This window comes from Lithobates pipiens, unplaced genomic scaffold (genome assembly GCF_037356315.1).
Source record: "Lithobates pipiens isolate NorthernLeopardFrog02 unplaced genomic scaffold, aLitPip1_a1.2 Scaffold_19, whole genome shotgun sequence".
In the NCBI taxonomy this organism is placed as follows: Eukaryota; Metazoa; Chordata; class Amphibia; order Anura; family Ranidae; genus Lithobates; species Lithobates pipiens.
The window spans coordinates 378,500,314-378,517,781 of NW_027507764.1; the positions used below are offsets into that span (position 1 = coordinate 378,500,314).

At 43.1% G+C, this 17,468-nt stretch overlaps 1 protein-coding gene across 1 annotated transcript in view; it reads right to left on the reverse strand.

The window, feature by feature from the left end:
* Nucleotides 1-1,391: 1,391 nt before the first annotated feature.
* The window catches only part of LOC143998072 (uncharacterized), a 55,377-nt gene continuing 39,300 nt past the window's right edge, over nt 1,392-17,468 (reverse strand). The window contains exons 6-8 of the mRNA XM_077493831.1: nt 4,918-5,061; nt 1,818-2,102; nt 1,392-1,763 (exon numbers count right to left, since the gene is read on the reverse strand). Of these exons, the coding sequence (XP_077349957.1) occupies nt 1,392-1,763; nt 1,818-2,102; nt 4,918-5,061 (801 nt within the window). The remainder of the gene's footprint in view (nt 1,764-1,817; nt 2,103-4,917; nt 5,062-17,468) is intronic.

Below are 17,468 nucleotides of genomic sequence, written 5' to 3' on the forward strand. Positions count from 1 at the left end.
GAGAGCACTTGCTAGTAGTTCCCAGGCGAAACCATCTGTACTATGTAGCGGCAGAGCTTCAGCCGCCTCACTGACCCCTTACTGACCCCTCTCCTCACCCCCTTGTGTACCCCTTCTGGCCATAGGACTGGCTCTGGAAGGACAAGCATGGGGCAAAGGGTGCAGAGACACTCGAGATGCAGCCCGCCCCTAAACTCCATCGTTACATGTGGGACGCTAGCAGAGGTGGAGTGTTAGAAGTGTTGTGAGAGGAATGAAGAGAGCTTTCCAAAAGTCAGCAGTGTGTAGAGAGTTCGGGGGAGCTGGAACTGCTGCAGAGGAGTGTGAAGGCGTAGGCACCTGCATGGGGCACCCTGAGGGGGAAAGTCTGGACGGCAAGACATTTTTTTTTTAATATCAAATGTTTACCGTAATTTTCCTTTCCTAATGGACTCCATGGCAGCATACGTGTGGGTTAACTTCGCCTCCTCTCCAATGCTATAGGACCCCACTCCCATAAATTTTAGCTCACCGATAGAAACTGCGTTCCATAATTAGCCAACTCTTGACCAACGGGTGGGACCTCCATCTGCCATGGTGTCCATCAGGAAAGGAAAATTACGGTAAGTATTTAATACATTTTTAGTTTTCCTGGCAGACTCCATGGCAGGCTACGTGTGGGAAATAACTAGCCAGTCCACATGGGTGGGTATGCTGATCAAAGAAAAAATTAAATTTAACCCTTCAACTGACAGAATTCTTAAACCAAAGTTCACAGAAGATACATTAATGTCACATAAAGGTATTAATAGAGGCCCTTAAGGCCAGTTTTCAGATGATGTGTGCAGCCATATGTCGGTGTGCTTCCCATAAAGCCACCATACCCCTGGTGGAATATGCTGTCACCGTCTCTGGAGGAGCCAAGACCTTAGCCCTATAAGCCTGCTGAATGGACTGGACAATCCAGGCCGCAATCGCTCTGGTCGAAGCTCTCTTCCCTTTATTACTGCCAGAGTGCAAGACAAACAAGTAGTCAGAGCGTTAAAGGAGGAAGTAGCTTGCAGGTATTCCTTCAGTAATTCACCTACATCCAGGGGATGGGCCTTGGGCCCTAAATGTAGGTAGGACAATTTCTTCATAGAACACTGAGGTGACTTTTCGGGTTTGAGCCGAGCATAGGGATGAGGACCACCCAGTCCAGGAAGAAAGTCAGAAATGGTTCTTCATAACCCAAGAAACCCTTTTGGCCAAAGTGACGGCGACTCATGAAGAAAAGTCTTTGACGGAAAGCAGAACGGACCCCGAGGTACTGGAGACAGACAGTGAGTCAAGGACAAGGGGAAGATCCCATTTGGGGAATCTCAGTCTTCTTTGGGGTCTGAGTATTGCTGCCCTACGGAAGAACTGCCGGATTAGAGGATGAACGGCCCATGATGTTTTCCGGAGAAGGCCAACAAGGCCAAGACCTGGAACCTTAGGGAGCTGATGGATAGAGACAGATCTAGACCAGATTGGAGGAACTCCTGGATCTCTGAATGATCTGTTTGTAGAGGATGAGATCCTACAAACTTAGCCCATATTCTTTCATAAACATTATTGGTGCTCACCTTTTTCGAGCTCATGAGTGTGGAAATCACTCTTGAAGCACACCGGAGTGATTCCAGCCTCTCCCTCTCAAGAACTAGATCATCAGTCTCAATATCACTGGACAAGGGTGCAGGACTGCCCCCCTGAGAAAGAAGGTCCAGCCTGAGAGGGAGAGGCACCAGGTCCCAGAAGCTGAGCTGGATCAGGAGGCGAAATCATGGCCTGTTTGGCAAGTAAGGTGCTATCTTTACCACTTCGACTGCTTCCGATTGGGGACTTTGAAGAAACTTGAAGATGATCGGGAGCGGGGAAAAGGAGTATGCCCTGTTGAAGTTCCACTGATCCGGCAGAGCATCCACTCCAAAGGCCTGGCTGCAACAATCCCAAGTGTAATATTTCTTAATTTGGAAGTTGCAGGGGAACTGTAGTTCCCCTTCGGGAATGACTCCCAAAGACAGAATCCATTTGAACATCTGCAAATGAAGAGACCACTCGTTGTCCAACTGTATTCGAGACAAGAAGTCCGCTTTGACGTTCTGAAGTCCAGGAACAAAAATCGCTGAAATATTGGCCAGGTTTTTCTGAGCTCAATACATGATGGGCTTGACTTCTTAGAGCAGGGTGGTCTAGGAGACGGCTGTGGTGTTGTCCATTTTTATTAAAACCGACTCCCCTTTGAGGAGATGAGAGAAAGACTGGAGGGCACATCAGCCTGCCCGTAGTTCCAGGACATTTGAGCCCGGGTTGTGAAGGCATCCCACTTGCCTTGAGAAAGTTCTGACCTGCAAAGGGCTCCCCAACCGACACTGATAGCATTGGTCGTGACCATGACCCATGAGACAGGGGCAATGGAGTGACAGGTGAGCAGATTTTTGCACTAGAGCCACCAGAAGAGACTGTTCCTCATCACTGCGGATATGTGAATGGACTGATTGTTGTCCCCTGAATTCCATTGATGAAGGAACCCTGTTTGAAAAGGGTGTAACCTCCAAAGAGACCATTTGACCATGGGGGTCATGGAGACCATCATGCCGATGATTCTTAGGCACTGTGAGGCCTTCAGACGTGAGGAGCTCAGAGCCTGTGAGATTATCCCTTGGATGATTGGTATCTTGTCCAGTGGGAGACAGATGGTGTTTTCCACCGTGTTGAACTGGGCCCCTAAGTATACCAGGCATTGGGCTGATTCCAGCTGGCTTTTTTCCAAGTTTAGGAGCCACCCGAATTCGGACAGTGTGGAGATAACTTGCTCCCTGTGGATCAACAGCAGCTCCTTGTTCTGGTACAGTAACAGGTGGTCATCGAGATAGTGGTACAAGCGTATCCCTTTTGTTCTGATGAAAGCCATCATGGCCAGAAGAACCTTTGAAAAGACCCGGGGTGAGGTTGTCAGCCTGAAAGTGAGGCAGGTGAACTGTAGATGTTCCTGTCCGACTCTGAACTAGAGGTATTTGTGGAATTCTTTTGCCACAGGCACATGAAAATAGGCATCCTTCAGATCGATTTGCATTAGCCAATCGCCCACCTGCACTGCTAGTTGAATGGTAGACAAAGTCTCCATTTTGAATATTTCAGATTTTAAGTTTGGTTAAGTCTATCACCAGGTGCCATAAACCATTTTTCTTTTGTACAAGGAAGAGAGGGGAATATACCCCCTAAAATTCTTCGTTTTTTGGAACAGGCACCACGGCTCCCTGCACTATCAGCGAATCCATGTAGGACAGTAATACCTGCTTCTTTTCTTCTGACCGTGGTAGCAGGATGGAAATCAATCTTGGGGGAGGGGTACTGACGAAGGACCATGTGTGGCCTGTGGAGACCGTCCTGATGGTCCAGAAATCTGAAATTGAGGCAACCCAGTTGCCAAGTGCCGGAAAAGGAGCAGGTGTGCCCTCACCTGACCCGCTTGGGTGGGCCCAATCTCAAAAGGACTTAGCCAACTCTCGTCCACTGGACGCCTGGCTTTTAGCAGATTTTTGGATGGATGTCCAATCTCTGCTCCAATTTCTTCTAAAATCCAGGCCGGGTGTCAGGGACATGGCTGTGACAGTGCTGGCAATGGTGCCCAGAACACTCATGGACACCCACGGAGGGTCCCAAGAGGTGCACGAGCATGCACCGTACATCAGCGCGCATTGGCGCATACAGGTGCGCATCGGCACACATGGACATGCAATACTGCTCATGCGCAATGGCACACAACTGGCGTGACTGACGCTGGTGCCAGTGGCCTATTTAATCTAGCATGTAACCATAGGACATTGCTGGATTATCTCCTCAGCTCCCTTGTGTACCTTGACCTTGCTTTCTGATCTGAGATACCCATTGTGACCTGACTTGCCTTGACCTTGCTTCCTAATCTCCTAGTCTGACCCTTGGCCTGCTCCTGGAATCTGCTCCTGCTTCCTGATCTCCTGGCTTGACCTTTCGCTTGTATCTGGACCCTACCTGTGTTTGACCTTGGCTCACCCCTGTGCATTCTCTGGACTGATCTATCTGTGTAAGACCCCTCATCTGGCTCCTGGTTTCTCCATTCATCTGAACACGGCAAGTTCTGCTCCATCTGCTCCGGCCATTCCTCAGCGGCCGAGCTAATTGAACTGCAAGCAAGCACCCGACCAACTGTGCTTCTTTGGGCACCTCACTTCCTGTTCCCAACTTCAGGAACGTGCTGCACTTAGCTGCAAGGGGAGCCCTCTTAGCATCTCGATCTCCATACATGCACCTGACACCGGGCCTGTAGGAGCATGCTTCCCTAGAATACTAAGTACTGAGTCTTCTGCGCTGGGGCCTCTTATGACCAAAGAGATGCCTATCCTGGGGTAGGACTTGCCAGTCTTGGCTCAGGTTATAGCACTATCCAGCCTGTAGCCAAACAACGAGGGCCCTTCAAAGGGAATCCTACACCAAGCCTGCTTAGATGCTGGATCGGCAAGCCAAGGGCACAACCATAAGGCCCGCTTAGCCAGGACCGAGAATAGCATAGTCCGGGCCAACAGACGGATAAGGTTGATTGAACCTTCCCCCAGGAAGGCCATTGAACTGCTGAGCCCCTAGCCAGATCTTCTGAGACACCTCTGAGTACAGAGTCCACATTCTCTGTCCAGGCTTCCATAGCCTTGGACATGGCTGCGAGGGCCAAGACGAGTTTGCAAACCATGCCAGCTAACCCATAACTTCTTTTGAGATCTTAGTCTATTCTCCTCTCAAGCCCGTTTTTGAAAGATATGGCAAAAGAGTGACGCATCAGTGCTGCGTCTATGAGGGGAGCGTTTTCAGATGTTTCATTTCCTCTGCCTTGAAGGGGTATAATCTGGAAGTTTTGCTTGACATAGGAGTCTTCTTATCTACCTTGCTCCTCTCCTCATAAATAATATCCTTCAATTCAGAAAGAAGCAGAAAATTTGCATGTTCTGTTCCCAGATGTTTAAAGAACTTCTTCTGCTTAGCCAGAGGAGTGGAAGGATCTTCCCACTTGAGGGCCTCTTTGACCGCCTTAATTAGTGGAGAAACCAGGGTGAAGTCGAAGGCACCAACAAATTCATCTCCCTACAATTCGCTGTCTGAAGAGCCAGGGGAGGCATTATAAGGCTGGAATGGGCCCGAATCCTCCTGGGCCTCAACAGCCACGGAGCCAGATAAAGTGTTGGACTGGCTCTGCGTGCGGGTTGTACCCATTCCTTTAGAGACTGCTGCATCACACGCTTAACAAGAGACATCATCTGTTGGTTCTGGGGTGGTGCTCTGGCTGGCACACCCCAATCCCGCCTCTCAATCAGGGCGCAAGGGTCTGAGCTCCGCCGGGTTTCCCGGCTATCCATTCATTCATTTCTATTTTTCTCTTATTTTGCCCCAATCCCCCGCCCCATCCCCCCACTCAGGTCCAGGCTCCCCCGACATCTTTCTTCTACTGCTTTCTGCTGTTTTCTATTTCAATTCACATTTTTTCCCTTAGGGGTCAGTTGCCATTGATCTTGTTCCTGAGAGTTTTCCCCTCTCTTCCACTTAGTGTCCATCCAGGGAGATCTGGTGTAGGGATTTGTAGTCTTTTACAGAATTCTTGTAGTTCTTCCGGAAATATCAATTTTGCCATGTGTCCTTTTTTTTGGCCTACCAAGCAGAACAAGTTTAAATTATATTTTTTCCTTCAGAAATGTCCTTTTTGCTACAGCATGTTCTAAACATTGTACAGATGTGCCGCTTTACAGGAAGACTAAGGGGACCCCCCAGGCACGATATTTAAATTAATTTTTAATTTTTTTTGTTTCACTTTAAGCATCATTAAAAACATTGCTCCTTTAAAAACAATTATTTTAAAAACAATTTTTGCATTGATGCATGTCCCCCAGAGCAGTACCCAGGTCCCCATACACTTTTTTGGCAATAACTTGCATATAAGCCTTTAAAATGAGGACTTTTGATTTTTCATGTTTGTGTTCCATAGACTTTAATAGAGTTTGCATGTTCGCTAGAACGTTTTCCCTGTTTTTGGTGCGACCTGAACATGGGGGTGTTTGGTCCATCCCTACAATCATGTGCAAAGAAAAAAAAACAGCATTTTTGCTTGCACTTGATCGGATGATGGAAGTTAGCAGAAATTCCCTTAATTTACTAAGCTCTGGAACAAATGTCCTTGCAGATTTCCACTGCACTTGTAAATTGCACAGTCTATTTGCCTTTAGTAAATGAATGTCTATGTATTACAGAGCAGTAAATTATGAAAAATTGTGTGGAATGGTTTGAGAAGCTATAGCCCCCTTGCCTGGTTAGATGATTGGGCTAAAAAACAACCTGAGCCACATCCTTTAAAAATACTACTATGTCAACACAAATTATCCTGGGGAGGGAGATTGGCAGCTTTCAAAATAACATACTTCCCCAAATTCTCTACCTATTTTAAGCTTTACCCATTCCCATACCACAAAGCTACTGTCGAGTCTCCTCAGAAATTTCCTCTGGAAAGGCAAAAGAGCATGATGCCAACAATCCAACCTAATTATAGGTGGGGCAGGGTTAGTAGATATTTTGGACTACTAATGGGCAGTTCACCTAGATCAAATTAAATTTTGGTACAGAAGTACAGATGTCTCCCTGTGGGCAGAGATAGAAACAGCACTGGCTCATCTTTCTAGCTTGGGCACTCTTCTTGAGTGTGACCTATGGAAACCCTGGGATTTATCTACAATGTTCCCACCTTCCCAGGCCTGGTGCTAGCTTGGAGATACCTACAGAACCAATTAGATACCTAGGCTGACGCTCAGAGCTTATGCAAGGCTTTAGACCCAAAACAGTAGAAGCAGTGATAGAAGAATATAAGCTACCTAGTAAATCTTACTTCACATGTGCTCACATTGTGTATCTCCTAAGCAAATTTCCTATACCAAACTAAATGCACACCCCAAAGTATGGAATTTTTATACTTCACAAAGATCAATAGACAAGGGGATTTCCTTTTTTATGAGATTCTACAAAACAAAAATACATTCCAGAAAACTAGCACAATGCTCAAATGGGAAAGAGACCCTCACGCCTCTTTTAGTCCCCTCCAATGGCAAAAGGCTTTTTGAGCAATCCATCAAGTGTCTCACTGCACCACGCACTGGAAGATAATGCTAAAATTCACATGTAGGTGGTATTACACACCATACAGGTTGACTAAGTTCTTTCCATCACTTTCACCCAAGTGCTGGGGTAATTGTGACCAAGTAGGGCATTTACTGCACATTCTATGGGAATGCCCTATCCTAACAAGTTTTTGGAAACAGGTGTTTAAACTCATAGCCTTGATAATGGGAAGTTTATCACCTCCAAAACCAGACTTAGCCATCCTCAATATTGATAGAGATTTATACCCCAGGAACGTGGTAACCCATATCCTCTGAGCAGCCCATGCAACACTACTTAAAAAGTGGAAATCTGATATAGTCCCCAACATTTTAGATGTAACCACTATAGTTCAACGGCACTACACCTACGAACATCTTCTAGCAATTAACTCTCTTTCATGTGCAACTTTTAACAAGGTATGGGAGACGTGGATAGAAAGGGGTTATGGACACCCTAAAAATCAAGGGTCGGAACTTACTATTTCACTACAGTGCTTCCCTGTTGGCTACATTCTTATCATTATGTTCTTTTTTAACATTCATTATCATTCATTTTCATAATATTCTTTGTATGGTCATCATTATCCAACTTGTAACCATTGCTTGACATTTCCAAAAACTTCTGGAAAAAAATGAACCATTCAAAAGACTCATTATGCCTCATAAATTATACGTTGAGGTGTTAGCTTTCCAAAATGGGGTCATTTTGTGGGTGTTTCCATTGTCCTGGTGCTCCAAGGCCTACAAAATGTAATAGGTGGTTGAGAAATTAGATATGTAATTTATGCTCCTAAAACCCTTGAAAGTGTTATTTCAATGTTGGGCCTCTGTATGTGGCCAGGCTGTGTAAAAGTCTCACACATGTGTTATCGCCATACTCAGGAGGAGTAGCAAATGTATTTTGGGGCGTCATTTGTGGTATACACATGCCACGTGAGAGAAATAACAATATAATACTTACAATGACAATTTTGTGCAAAAAAATCTTTATTTTGCAAAGAATTGTGGGAAAGAATTACAACATCAAATTGCCTCACCATGCATCTTACTAAATATCTTGGAGTGTCTACTTTCAAAAAAGGGGTCATTTGTGGGGTATTTGTACTTTCCTGGCTTGTTCGGGTCGCAAGAAATGACATATGCCACCAGTACTTTAGATGTGATCAATTTTTTATGATTTGCACCAAAACTTGTAGACTCTATAACTTTCACACAGACCAAATAATATCCACTAATTTGGGTTATTTTTTACAAATATATGTAGCAGTATAAATTGTGGCCAAAATTTATGAAGAAAAACTAATTATTTGCAAAAAAAATTCACAGAAACTAAGAAAAATGCATTTATTTCAAAATTTTCGGTCTTTTTTCATTTATAGCACAAAAAATAAAGAACCCAGAGGTGATCAAATGCCACCAAAAGAAAGCTCTATTTGTATGAAAAAAAAGACAAAAAATTAATTTGTGTACAGTATTGCATGACTGAGTGAGTTATTGTCATTCAAAGTGGGAGAGCACTGAAAGCTGAAAATTGGTCTGGTCACGAGGGGGATTTAAGTGCCCAGTTGTCAAGTGGTTAAAGTTCAAACTGCAGAAACTGACAGCAGTCCAATAAACTCCAGATGGAAAAGTTCTACTGAAGTGTCATACCGGAAAAGACATGGTCACCTTGATGAAGCGGGAAAGCACACCCACAAGATATTGTGATATTTTCTATTATTTGACTTCAATAAAAAAGTTTGCTGGCTTTTTCTGCAGTTTAATGTTTTTATTTTGTTATTTTATGGTGCCACCATTAAGCCATGCACCTTTGTTTAGGCTGTGCATTGTAGTATGATGTATTTCTTGTTTTAAGTCTTAGCTAAAAGTGCCATGTTTTGTGTACAGGACTCTTCTCTATGAGTATAAAACCATGCGTTATAAATATGTGAGATACTATGAACATATAATTTTCTAAATACAAGAGCTTTATTAGTTTACTCCTTTTGCTGAATGCATTTATGTTATGGTGTGGTACATAAATTACATTTCCTAATAAGAATTATACATTTGTGCTCGTAACTTTCTAACATTAATGATGTCTTGAAGAATAAAGTCTCAAGGGGAACATAGATCATTTGTATGATTAATTTATATTTATTTTTATAGATGGTTTCAAATACTAATTACTATACTGTACACAATTAAGTGCATCTGTTTCCACCATTTTGTTTCCAAGTTACAAACTTACATAAATGTAGATGATACATTTCATTCTTTAGAAAAAGATTCTTCATTGGAGCAACAAACAAAAATATTTTACTGAAGTGTTATACTGGAAAATGCACTGTCACCTTGATAAAGTGAGCTGTTTGGAACATCTTGCCAGCCATGAGGCTAATGCGCGTGTGCATAAGCTTGCAAATGTTGATAGACATAAAAGTCTAACTACATGTTGGTGTGCACATGTACACATAGCAGCATGCACACATCACAAAGTACATGTAGGTGTGCAGGCATGGCCACTGACACCAAGCAGGCTTTTTAAACCTGAGTTCCGCACAGGATCATTACTGGTCATTCGTTTTTATTGTGTTACTGTGTTCCTTAAACTTATACTTACCTTGATATTGATCCCCTTCCATCTGACCTGCGTTCAGATTACCCTTGTATGCCTATGTTTACTGCCTATCTCAATTGCTTGGACTTCTGACCAAGATTCCACCAATTAGCTTTGTGCCTCGCTGTCTGCCAATTGCCAACCTCTGCTTGTCCTTGACTTTGATCCTGCCTATGATTCAGGGCTTTCTTGTTCAACTGTTACGGGACCCAGTTTACAAATGAACCCTGCTTTCAACTGAATTTGGTGTATCCATGGTTTACCACCAGCTGTACCCCTACTCAACTCATATCAGTGCTCCCAAGTTCCAGTCTTCAGTATCTGCACCTTGACACTTTTGCCCTTCCATTGCCCTCAACTTCTAGGGGTGCTAGGATGAGAACTGTGCAAGAGGTCACCCCCTTGGGCTCCACATACAGGTATGTGAAAGGGGCCAACAAGCCCTCAAAGTGTTGGCGTATGCGTATTTTTCGGTATGAGACTTCAGTAAAACGTTTTCATCTGAATTTTATTGGAGTGCTGGCCTTTTCTGCAGTTTGAAGTTTTGTTTTACAGTACCACTGTTAAGCTGTGGCAAACAAGGCTGTCTCTATGGATTCAGTAGAGAAGTGAACATGGTAGGGATGGGGGCTGTGCTGTTCACAGGATTTCCAGGTTAAAAGACAGAAAAAAGAGCCTGAAAAAATAAATAAAATACAGCCACCATATCTAAGGACTGCTATGCTACAATGTTTGATTTTTTTTTATTTTTGAATTTGGATACACTTATCCTCTTGTATACCTAATTACCTTTCCTGTATCAGGATCAGCAATGCCGTATACTTGGAATAGACCTGTGACCTGTACATACTACTTCAACACTGAGCAGTGGTACCAAGCTAGCAGTCTTTACATAGATATGCATACAATATAAATCTTATAGCTGGAGGCCGGCTGTAAACATTATAATTAATATTGCAGATTTTACTATCATTCTTAGCTAAACGTGTTATAATTTTAACCACTTGCCGACCGGCGCACGACGATGTACGTCGACAGAATGGCACGGGCAGGCATAAGGGCTTACATGTACGTCCTTGCCTGCCCGCGGGTCGGGGGCCCGATCGGGCCCCCGCCCGGTGCCTGCGGCGGTCGGTATTCGTTCGGGAGCGATCCCGGACGAGGGGACGGCCATTCATTCATAGCCACCCCCTCGCGATCGCTCCCGACTAATGAAAATGTCCGGTGACATCACTTCCTCTCCTGTAATGTAAACACAGGAGAGGAAGTGATGTATTCTCTCCTCCGTGTCGGTATTTTTCGTTCCGGCACCGAGGAGAGAGCATCGGTGAGTTGCACAAGCACTACACTACACAGTAGAACATGCCAGGCACACTCACACCCCCCCTTTAGCCCCCGATCACCCCCCAATTACCCCTGCCCCCCCAGTCACAGTGACACCAATTGCTTTTTTTTTTTTTTTTTGCATTGGTGTCATTTGTGACTGTAATAACTGTTAGGGCAGTTAGGGTTAGCCCCCTTTAGTTCTAATGTGCCCCCCTAACCCCCCCAATAAAGGTTTAACCCCGTGATCACCCCCCCTCGCCAGTGTCACTAAGGCTGGGTTCACATTGCAGCGGTTTATGAGAACGAATGTGATTCGCACCGCACTGCAGTGCAAATCACATCCGATCTCTGTGCGATTCGAGTTCAGCCATACAGATAGTATGGCTGAATTCGTGTCGCACCCGCCGCACCCGCCGCAAATTCGCACGGGACCCTTTTTTTGGCCCGCAGCAGAATCGGATCGCATGGGTGTTCACACCATGCGATCCGAGTTTGCAGATCGCACTACGATATGCGAACTGATCTGGGGGTGTCATTAACATTTCACTGACACTCCCAGCAGTTCGTATAGGGCAGTGTGATCTGCCGCCGGGAGGCATGCGATGCGGGAACCCGCCGCGGATTCATGGCGTTCCCGCATCGCTCCAGTGTGAACCCAGCCTAATAAGCGATCGTTTTTCTGATCGCTGTATTAGTGTCACAGGTGACGCTAGTTAGGCAGGTAGGTATTTAGGTTCGCCGCAGCTTTTTATAGCGCCAGGGACCCCCATATACTACCGCATAAAGCCCCCTGATTTCCCCCTAGTTAACCCTTTCACCAGTGATCACCATATAACTGTTACAGGTGACGCTGGTTGGTTAGTTATTTTTTTATAGTTTCAGGGCACCCGCCATTTATTACCTAATAAAGGTTTAACCCCCTGATCACCCGGCGGGTGTCATTTGTGACTGTAATAACTGTTAGGGCAGTTAGGGTTAGCCCCCTTTAGTTCTAAGGTACCCCCCTAACCCCCCCAATAAAGGTTTAACCCCGTGATCACCCCCGTCGCCAGTGTCACTAAGGCTGGGTTCACATTGCAGCGGTTTATGAGAACGGATGTGATTCGCACCGCACTGCAGTGCAAATCACATCCGATCTCTGTGCGATTCGAGTTCAGCCATACAGATAGTATGGCTGAATTCGTGTCGCACCCGCCGCAAACTCGCACGGGACCCTTTTTTTGGTCCGCAGCAGAATCGGATCGCATGGGTGTTCACACCATGCGATCCGAGTTTGCAGATCGCACTGCGATATGCGAACTAATCTGGGGGTGTCATTAACATTTCACTGACACTCCCAGCAGTTCGCATAGGGCAGTGTGAACTGCCGCCGGGAGGCATGTGATGCGGGAACCCGCCGCGCATTTGTGGCGTTCCCACATCGCTCCAGTGTGAACTCAGCCTAATAAGCGATCGTTTTTCTGATCACTGTATTAGTGTCACAGGTGACGCTAGTTAGGCAGGTAGGTATTTAGGTTCGCCGCAGCTTTTTATAGCGCCAGGGACCCCCATATACTACCGCATAAAGCCCCCTGATTGCCCCCTAGTTAACCCTTTCACCAGTGATCACCATATAACTGTTACAGGTGACGCTGGTTGGTTAGTTATTTTTTTTATAGTTTCAGGGCACCCGCCATTTATTACCTAGTCTCACTAGTGTACCCCTAAATTTAGGGGTGTCTACTTTCCAAAATGGGGTCATTTGGGGGGGGTTTGTGCCATCTTGGCATTTTATGGCCTTCAAAACTGTAACGCCCTTAGAAAGCCTGAAGGCGGTGCTTGGTTTTCGGGGCCCCGTACGCGGCTAGGCTCCCAAAAAGTCCCACATATGTGGTATCCCCGTACTCAGGAGAAGCAGCAGAATTTATTTTGGGGTATCATTTCACATATGCCCATGGCATGCGTGAGCAATATATCATTTAGTGACAACTTTGTGAAAAAAAAAAAAAGTTTGTAATTTTCCCGCAACTTGTGGCAAAATATAAAATATTCCATGGACTCAACATGCCTCTCAGCAAATAGCTTGGGGTGTCTACTTTCTAAAATGGGGTCATTTGTGGGGGTTTTGTGCCATCTTGGCATTTTATGGCCTTCAAAACTGTAATAGGTAGTGAGGAGTGAAGTCAAATATTTACGCCCTTAGAAAACCTGAAGGCGGTTCTTGGTTTTCGGGGCCCCGTACGTGGCTAGGCTCCCAAAAAGTCCCACATATGTGGTATCCCCGTACTCAGGAGAAGCAGCAGAATTTATTTTGGGGTGTCATTTCACATATGCCCATAGCATGTGTGAGCAATATATCATTTAGTGACAACTTTGTGAAAAAAAAATAAAAAAAAATAAAAGTTTGTAATTTTCCCGCAACTTGTGGCAAAATATAAAATATTCCATGGACTCAAAATGCCTCTCAGCAAATAGCTTGGGGTGTCTACTTTCTAAAATGGGGTCATTTGTGGGGGTTTTGTGCCATCTTGGCATTTTATGGCCTTCAAAACTGTAATAGGTAGTGAGAAGTGAAATCAAAAATTTACGCCCTTAGAAAGCCTGAAGGCGGTGCTTGGTTTTCGGGGCCCCCTACGCGGCTAGGCTCCCAAAAAGTCCCACATATGTGGTATCCCCGTACTCAGGAGAAGCAGCAGAATTTATTTTGGGGTGTCATTTCACATATGCCCAAAGCATGTGTGAGCAATATATCATTTAGTGACAACTTTGTGTAAAAAAAAAAAAAAAAAAAAATTTTTGTCATTATTCAATCGCTTGAGGCAAAAAAATAAAATATTCAATGGGCTCAACATGCCACTTATCAATTTCCTTAGGGTGTCTACTTTCCAAAATGGGGTCATTTGGGGGGGTTTTGTACTGCCCTGCCATTTTAGCACCTCAAGAAATGAGATAGGCAGTCGTAAACTAAAAGCTGCGTAAATTCCAGAAAACGTACCTTAGTTTGTAGATGTGACAACTTTTGCGCAAACCAATAAATATACAATTATTGACTTTTTTTTTTACCAAAGACATGTGGCTAAATACATTTTGGCCTAAATGTATGACTAAAATTGAGTTTATTGGATTTTTCTAATAACAAAAAGTAGAAAATATCATTTTTTTTCAAAATTTGCGGTCTTTTTACGTTTATATCGCAAAAAAATAAAAATCGCAGAGGCAATCAAATACCATAAAAAGAAAGCTCTATTTGTGGGAAGAAAAGGACGCAAATTTTGTTTGGGTACAACATTGCATGACCGCGCAATTACCAGTTAAAGCAGCGCAGTGCCAAATTGTAAAAAGACCTCTGGTCATTTACCAGCAAAATGGTCCGGTCTGAAAGTGGTTAAAGAAGGTTTCTATAGATAGAACATAACACTAAGCATCATAAATACATTTAAATGAGATAATATGTAAATATGCTTTTCCAAATACAATAGCTTTATTAGTTTATTCCTTTCATTGAATGCATTTATGTTGCAGCATGACGCATGTGTAGAATTACATTTATTAATAAGAATTAGACATTTGTGCTTGTAAATTACAGACACTAATGGTATCTTGAAGAATAAAGTCTCATGGGGAACATCGATCATTTGTATGATTAATTTATATGTATTTTTATCTATGGTTTCAAATACTATTTACTGTATTGTATACAAGTGCATCTGTTCCCACCATTTTATTTCCAAGGTACAAAACTACATAACTTTAGATCATACATTTCATTCTTTAGAAAAAGATTCTTCATCGGAGCAACAAACACAAAATATTTTACTGAAGTGTCATATTGGAAAATACACTGACACCTTGATAAAGGGAGCTGTTAGGAACATCTTGCCAGCTGTGAGGCTAATGCGCGTGTGCATAAACTTGCACGTGTTGATGGACATAGAAGCCTAACTACATGTTGGTGTGCACATGTACACATAGCAGCATGCACACATCACAAAGTGCATGCAGGTGTGCAGGCATGGCCACTAACACCAAGCAGGCTTTTTAAACCTGAGTTCCGCACAGGATCATTGCTGGTCATTCGTTTTTATTGTGTTACTGTGTTCCTTAAACTTATACTTACCTTGATATTGATCCCCTTCCACCTGACCTGCTTTCAGATTACCCTTGTATGCCTATGTTTACTGCCTATCTCCGTTGCTTAGTCTTCTGACCAAGATTCCACCAATTGACTTTGTACCTCGCTGTCTGCCGATTGCCAACCTCTTCTTGTCCCTGACTTTGATCCTGCCTATGATTCAGTGATATCTTGTTCAGCTGTTACGCGACCCAGTTTATAAATGAACCCTGCTTTCAGCTGAATTTTGTGTATCCATGGTTTACCACCAGCTGTACCCCTACTCAAATGATATCAGTGCTCCCAAGTTCCAGTCTTCAGTATTTGAACTTTGACAGTGTTACCCTTCCATTGTCGTGGCAGACACTGTCTCAACTACTAGGGGTGCTCGGATGAGATCTGTGCAAGAGGTCACCCCCTTGGGCTCCACATAAAGATATGTGAAAGGGGCCAACAATCCCTCAAAGTGTTGGTGTATGTGTATTTTCAGTATGATACTTCAGTAAAACGTTTACATTTGAATTTTATTGGAGTGCTGGCCTTTTCTGCAGTTTGAAGTTTTTTTTTTTTTTTTTTACGGTACCACTTTTAAGCTGTGTTAAACAAGGCTATCTCTATGGATTCAGTAGAGAAGTGATTATGGTAGGGATGGGGACTGTGCTGTTCATAGGATTTCCAGGTGAAAAGACAGAAAGAAGAGCCTGAAAAAAGAAAACAAATACAGCATCTAAGGACTGATATGCTGCAATGTTTGAATTTTTTTGGATACACTTATCCTCTTTTATACATAATTACCTTTCCTGCACCAGGATCAGCAATGCTGTATACTTGGAATAGACCCGTGGTCTGTACATACTACTTTAACACTGAGCAGTGGTACCAAGCTAGCAGTCTTTACATAGATATGCATACAATAGACATCTTATAGCTGGAGGCCGTCTGTAAACATTATAATTAATATTGCAGATTTTACTACCATTCTTAGCTAAAAGTGTTATGTTCTATCTACAGGAACCTTCTTTATAATTATAACATTATGCATTATAAATAAATTTAAATGACACAATATCTAAATATGCTTTCCAAATACAATAGCTTTATTAGTTTATTCCTTTCATTGAATGCATTTAGGTTACAGCATGATGCATATATAGAATTACATTTATTAATAAGAATTAGACATGTGCGCTTGTAAATTACAGACACTAATAGTGTCTTGAAGAATAAAGTCCCAGGGGGAACACAGATCATTTGTATGATTAATTCATATTTATTTTTATAGATGGTTTCGGTTACTAATCACTATAAGGTACATAATTAAGTGCATCTGTTTCAAACATTTTGTTTCCAAATTACTGGCTTACATATTTTTGTTTTTTACATTTCATTTTTTAGAAAATGTTTTGACAAAGCATTCAAACTATAATCAAACAGGCCAAATCTAGGCAAAATCTGTATTTTTTTAAGTGGAACTCTAGTTTTTCTTTAGATATGCTGATTTGCAAAAAATAAAAAAAATCTTTCTAAGCTTATTCTGCAATACTCATCTTATCCTCAGTTTTTCCTTTCACAGATGTATCATTTTGAGGGGTCCAGGATCATCCTCCTTCCAGGCTGAATGACAGTCAGGGTTATCCAACTTACTTCTTGGGCACCCAGACTGTAATTGCCACACCACCTGGAAGTGTGTCATAATACACCCTAGCCCTACTGTTCTCTTGAACTAAGTGGTGCCTACATGTCCGTATGTTTCAGGTAACTGGAATATACATCAAATCCGTAATAAACACAATTGGGGGATTGGGGGTCAGAGATTTCTGGTAAGGCGCAAATCTTCACATAGGTGGTGGTGGATCAAACACGGCTCACATTTTTTCAAGATATTTGTGGATGGACTTTATGTGCTTTCTTACACCAATTCACGTATGGGTGCACACTTTTAATTGCTGGACTCTATTCTGTGGGACTTTTTTACTTATTAATTTGAGACCGATTTTTATTAATTTATATAGCATCCTTATATATTTATCACTTGCATATTTGTTTTGCTCACAATTCATTTGATATCTATATATCTGCACATTAATTAATTTTTTACCCGAACACTATCAAGGGTGCTTTAGAGTGGTGTGGCCTTCGAGTAATTCTTGCGGTCAGCATGGTCTGTCCCTAGTAGTAAGGCCACTTTCTATGTGTAATTAATTAATTTATTTAGTATAGGTTAGCGCAGTTCAACTTTTTTCTTGTTTGTTTTTTGTAGTTTTGTTATACAGCACAATTG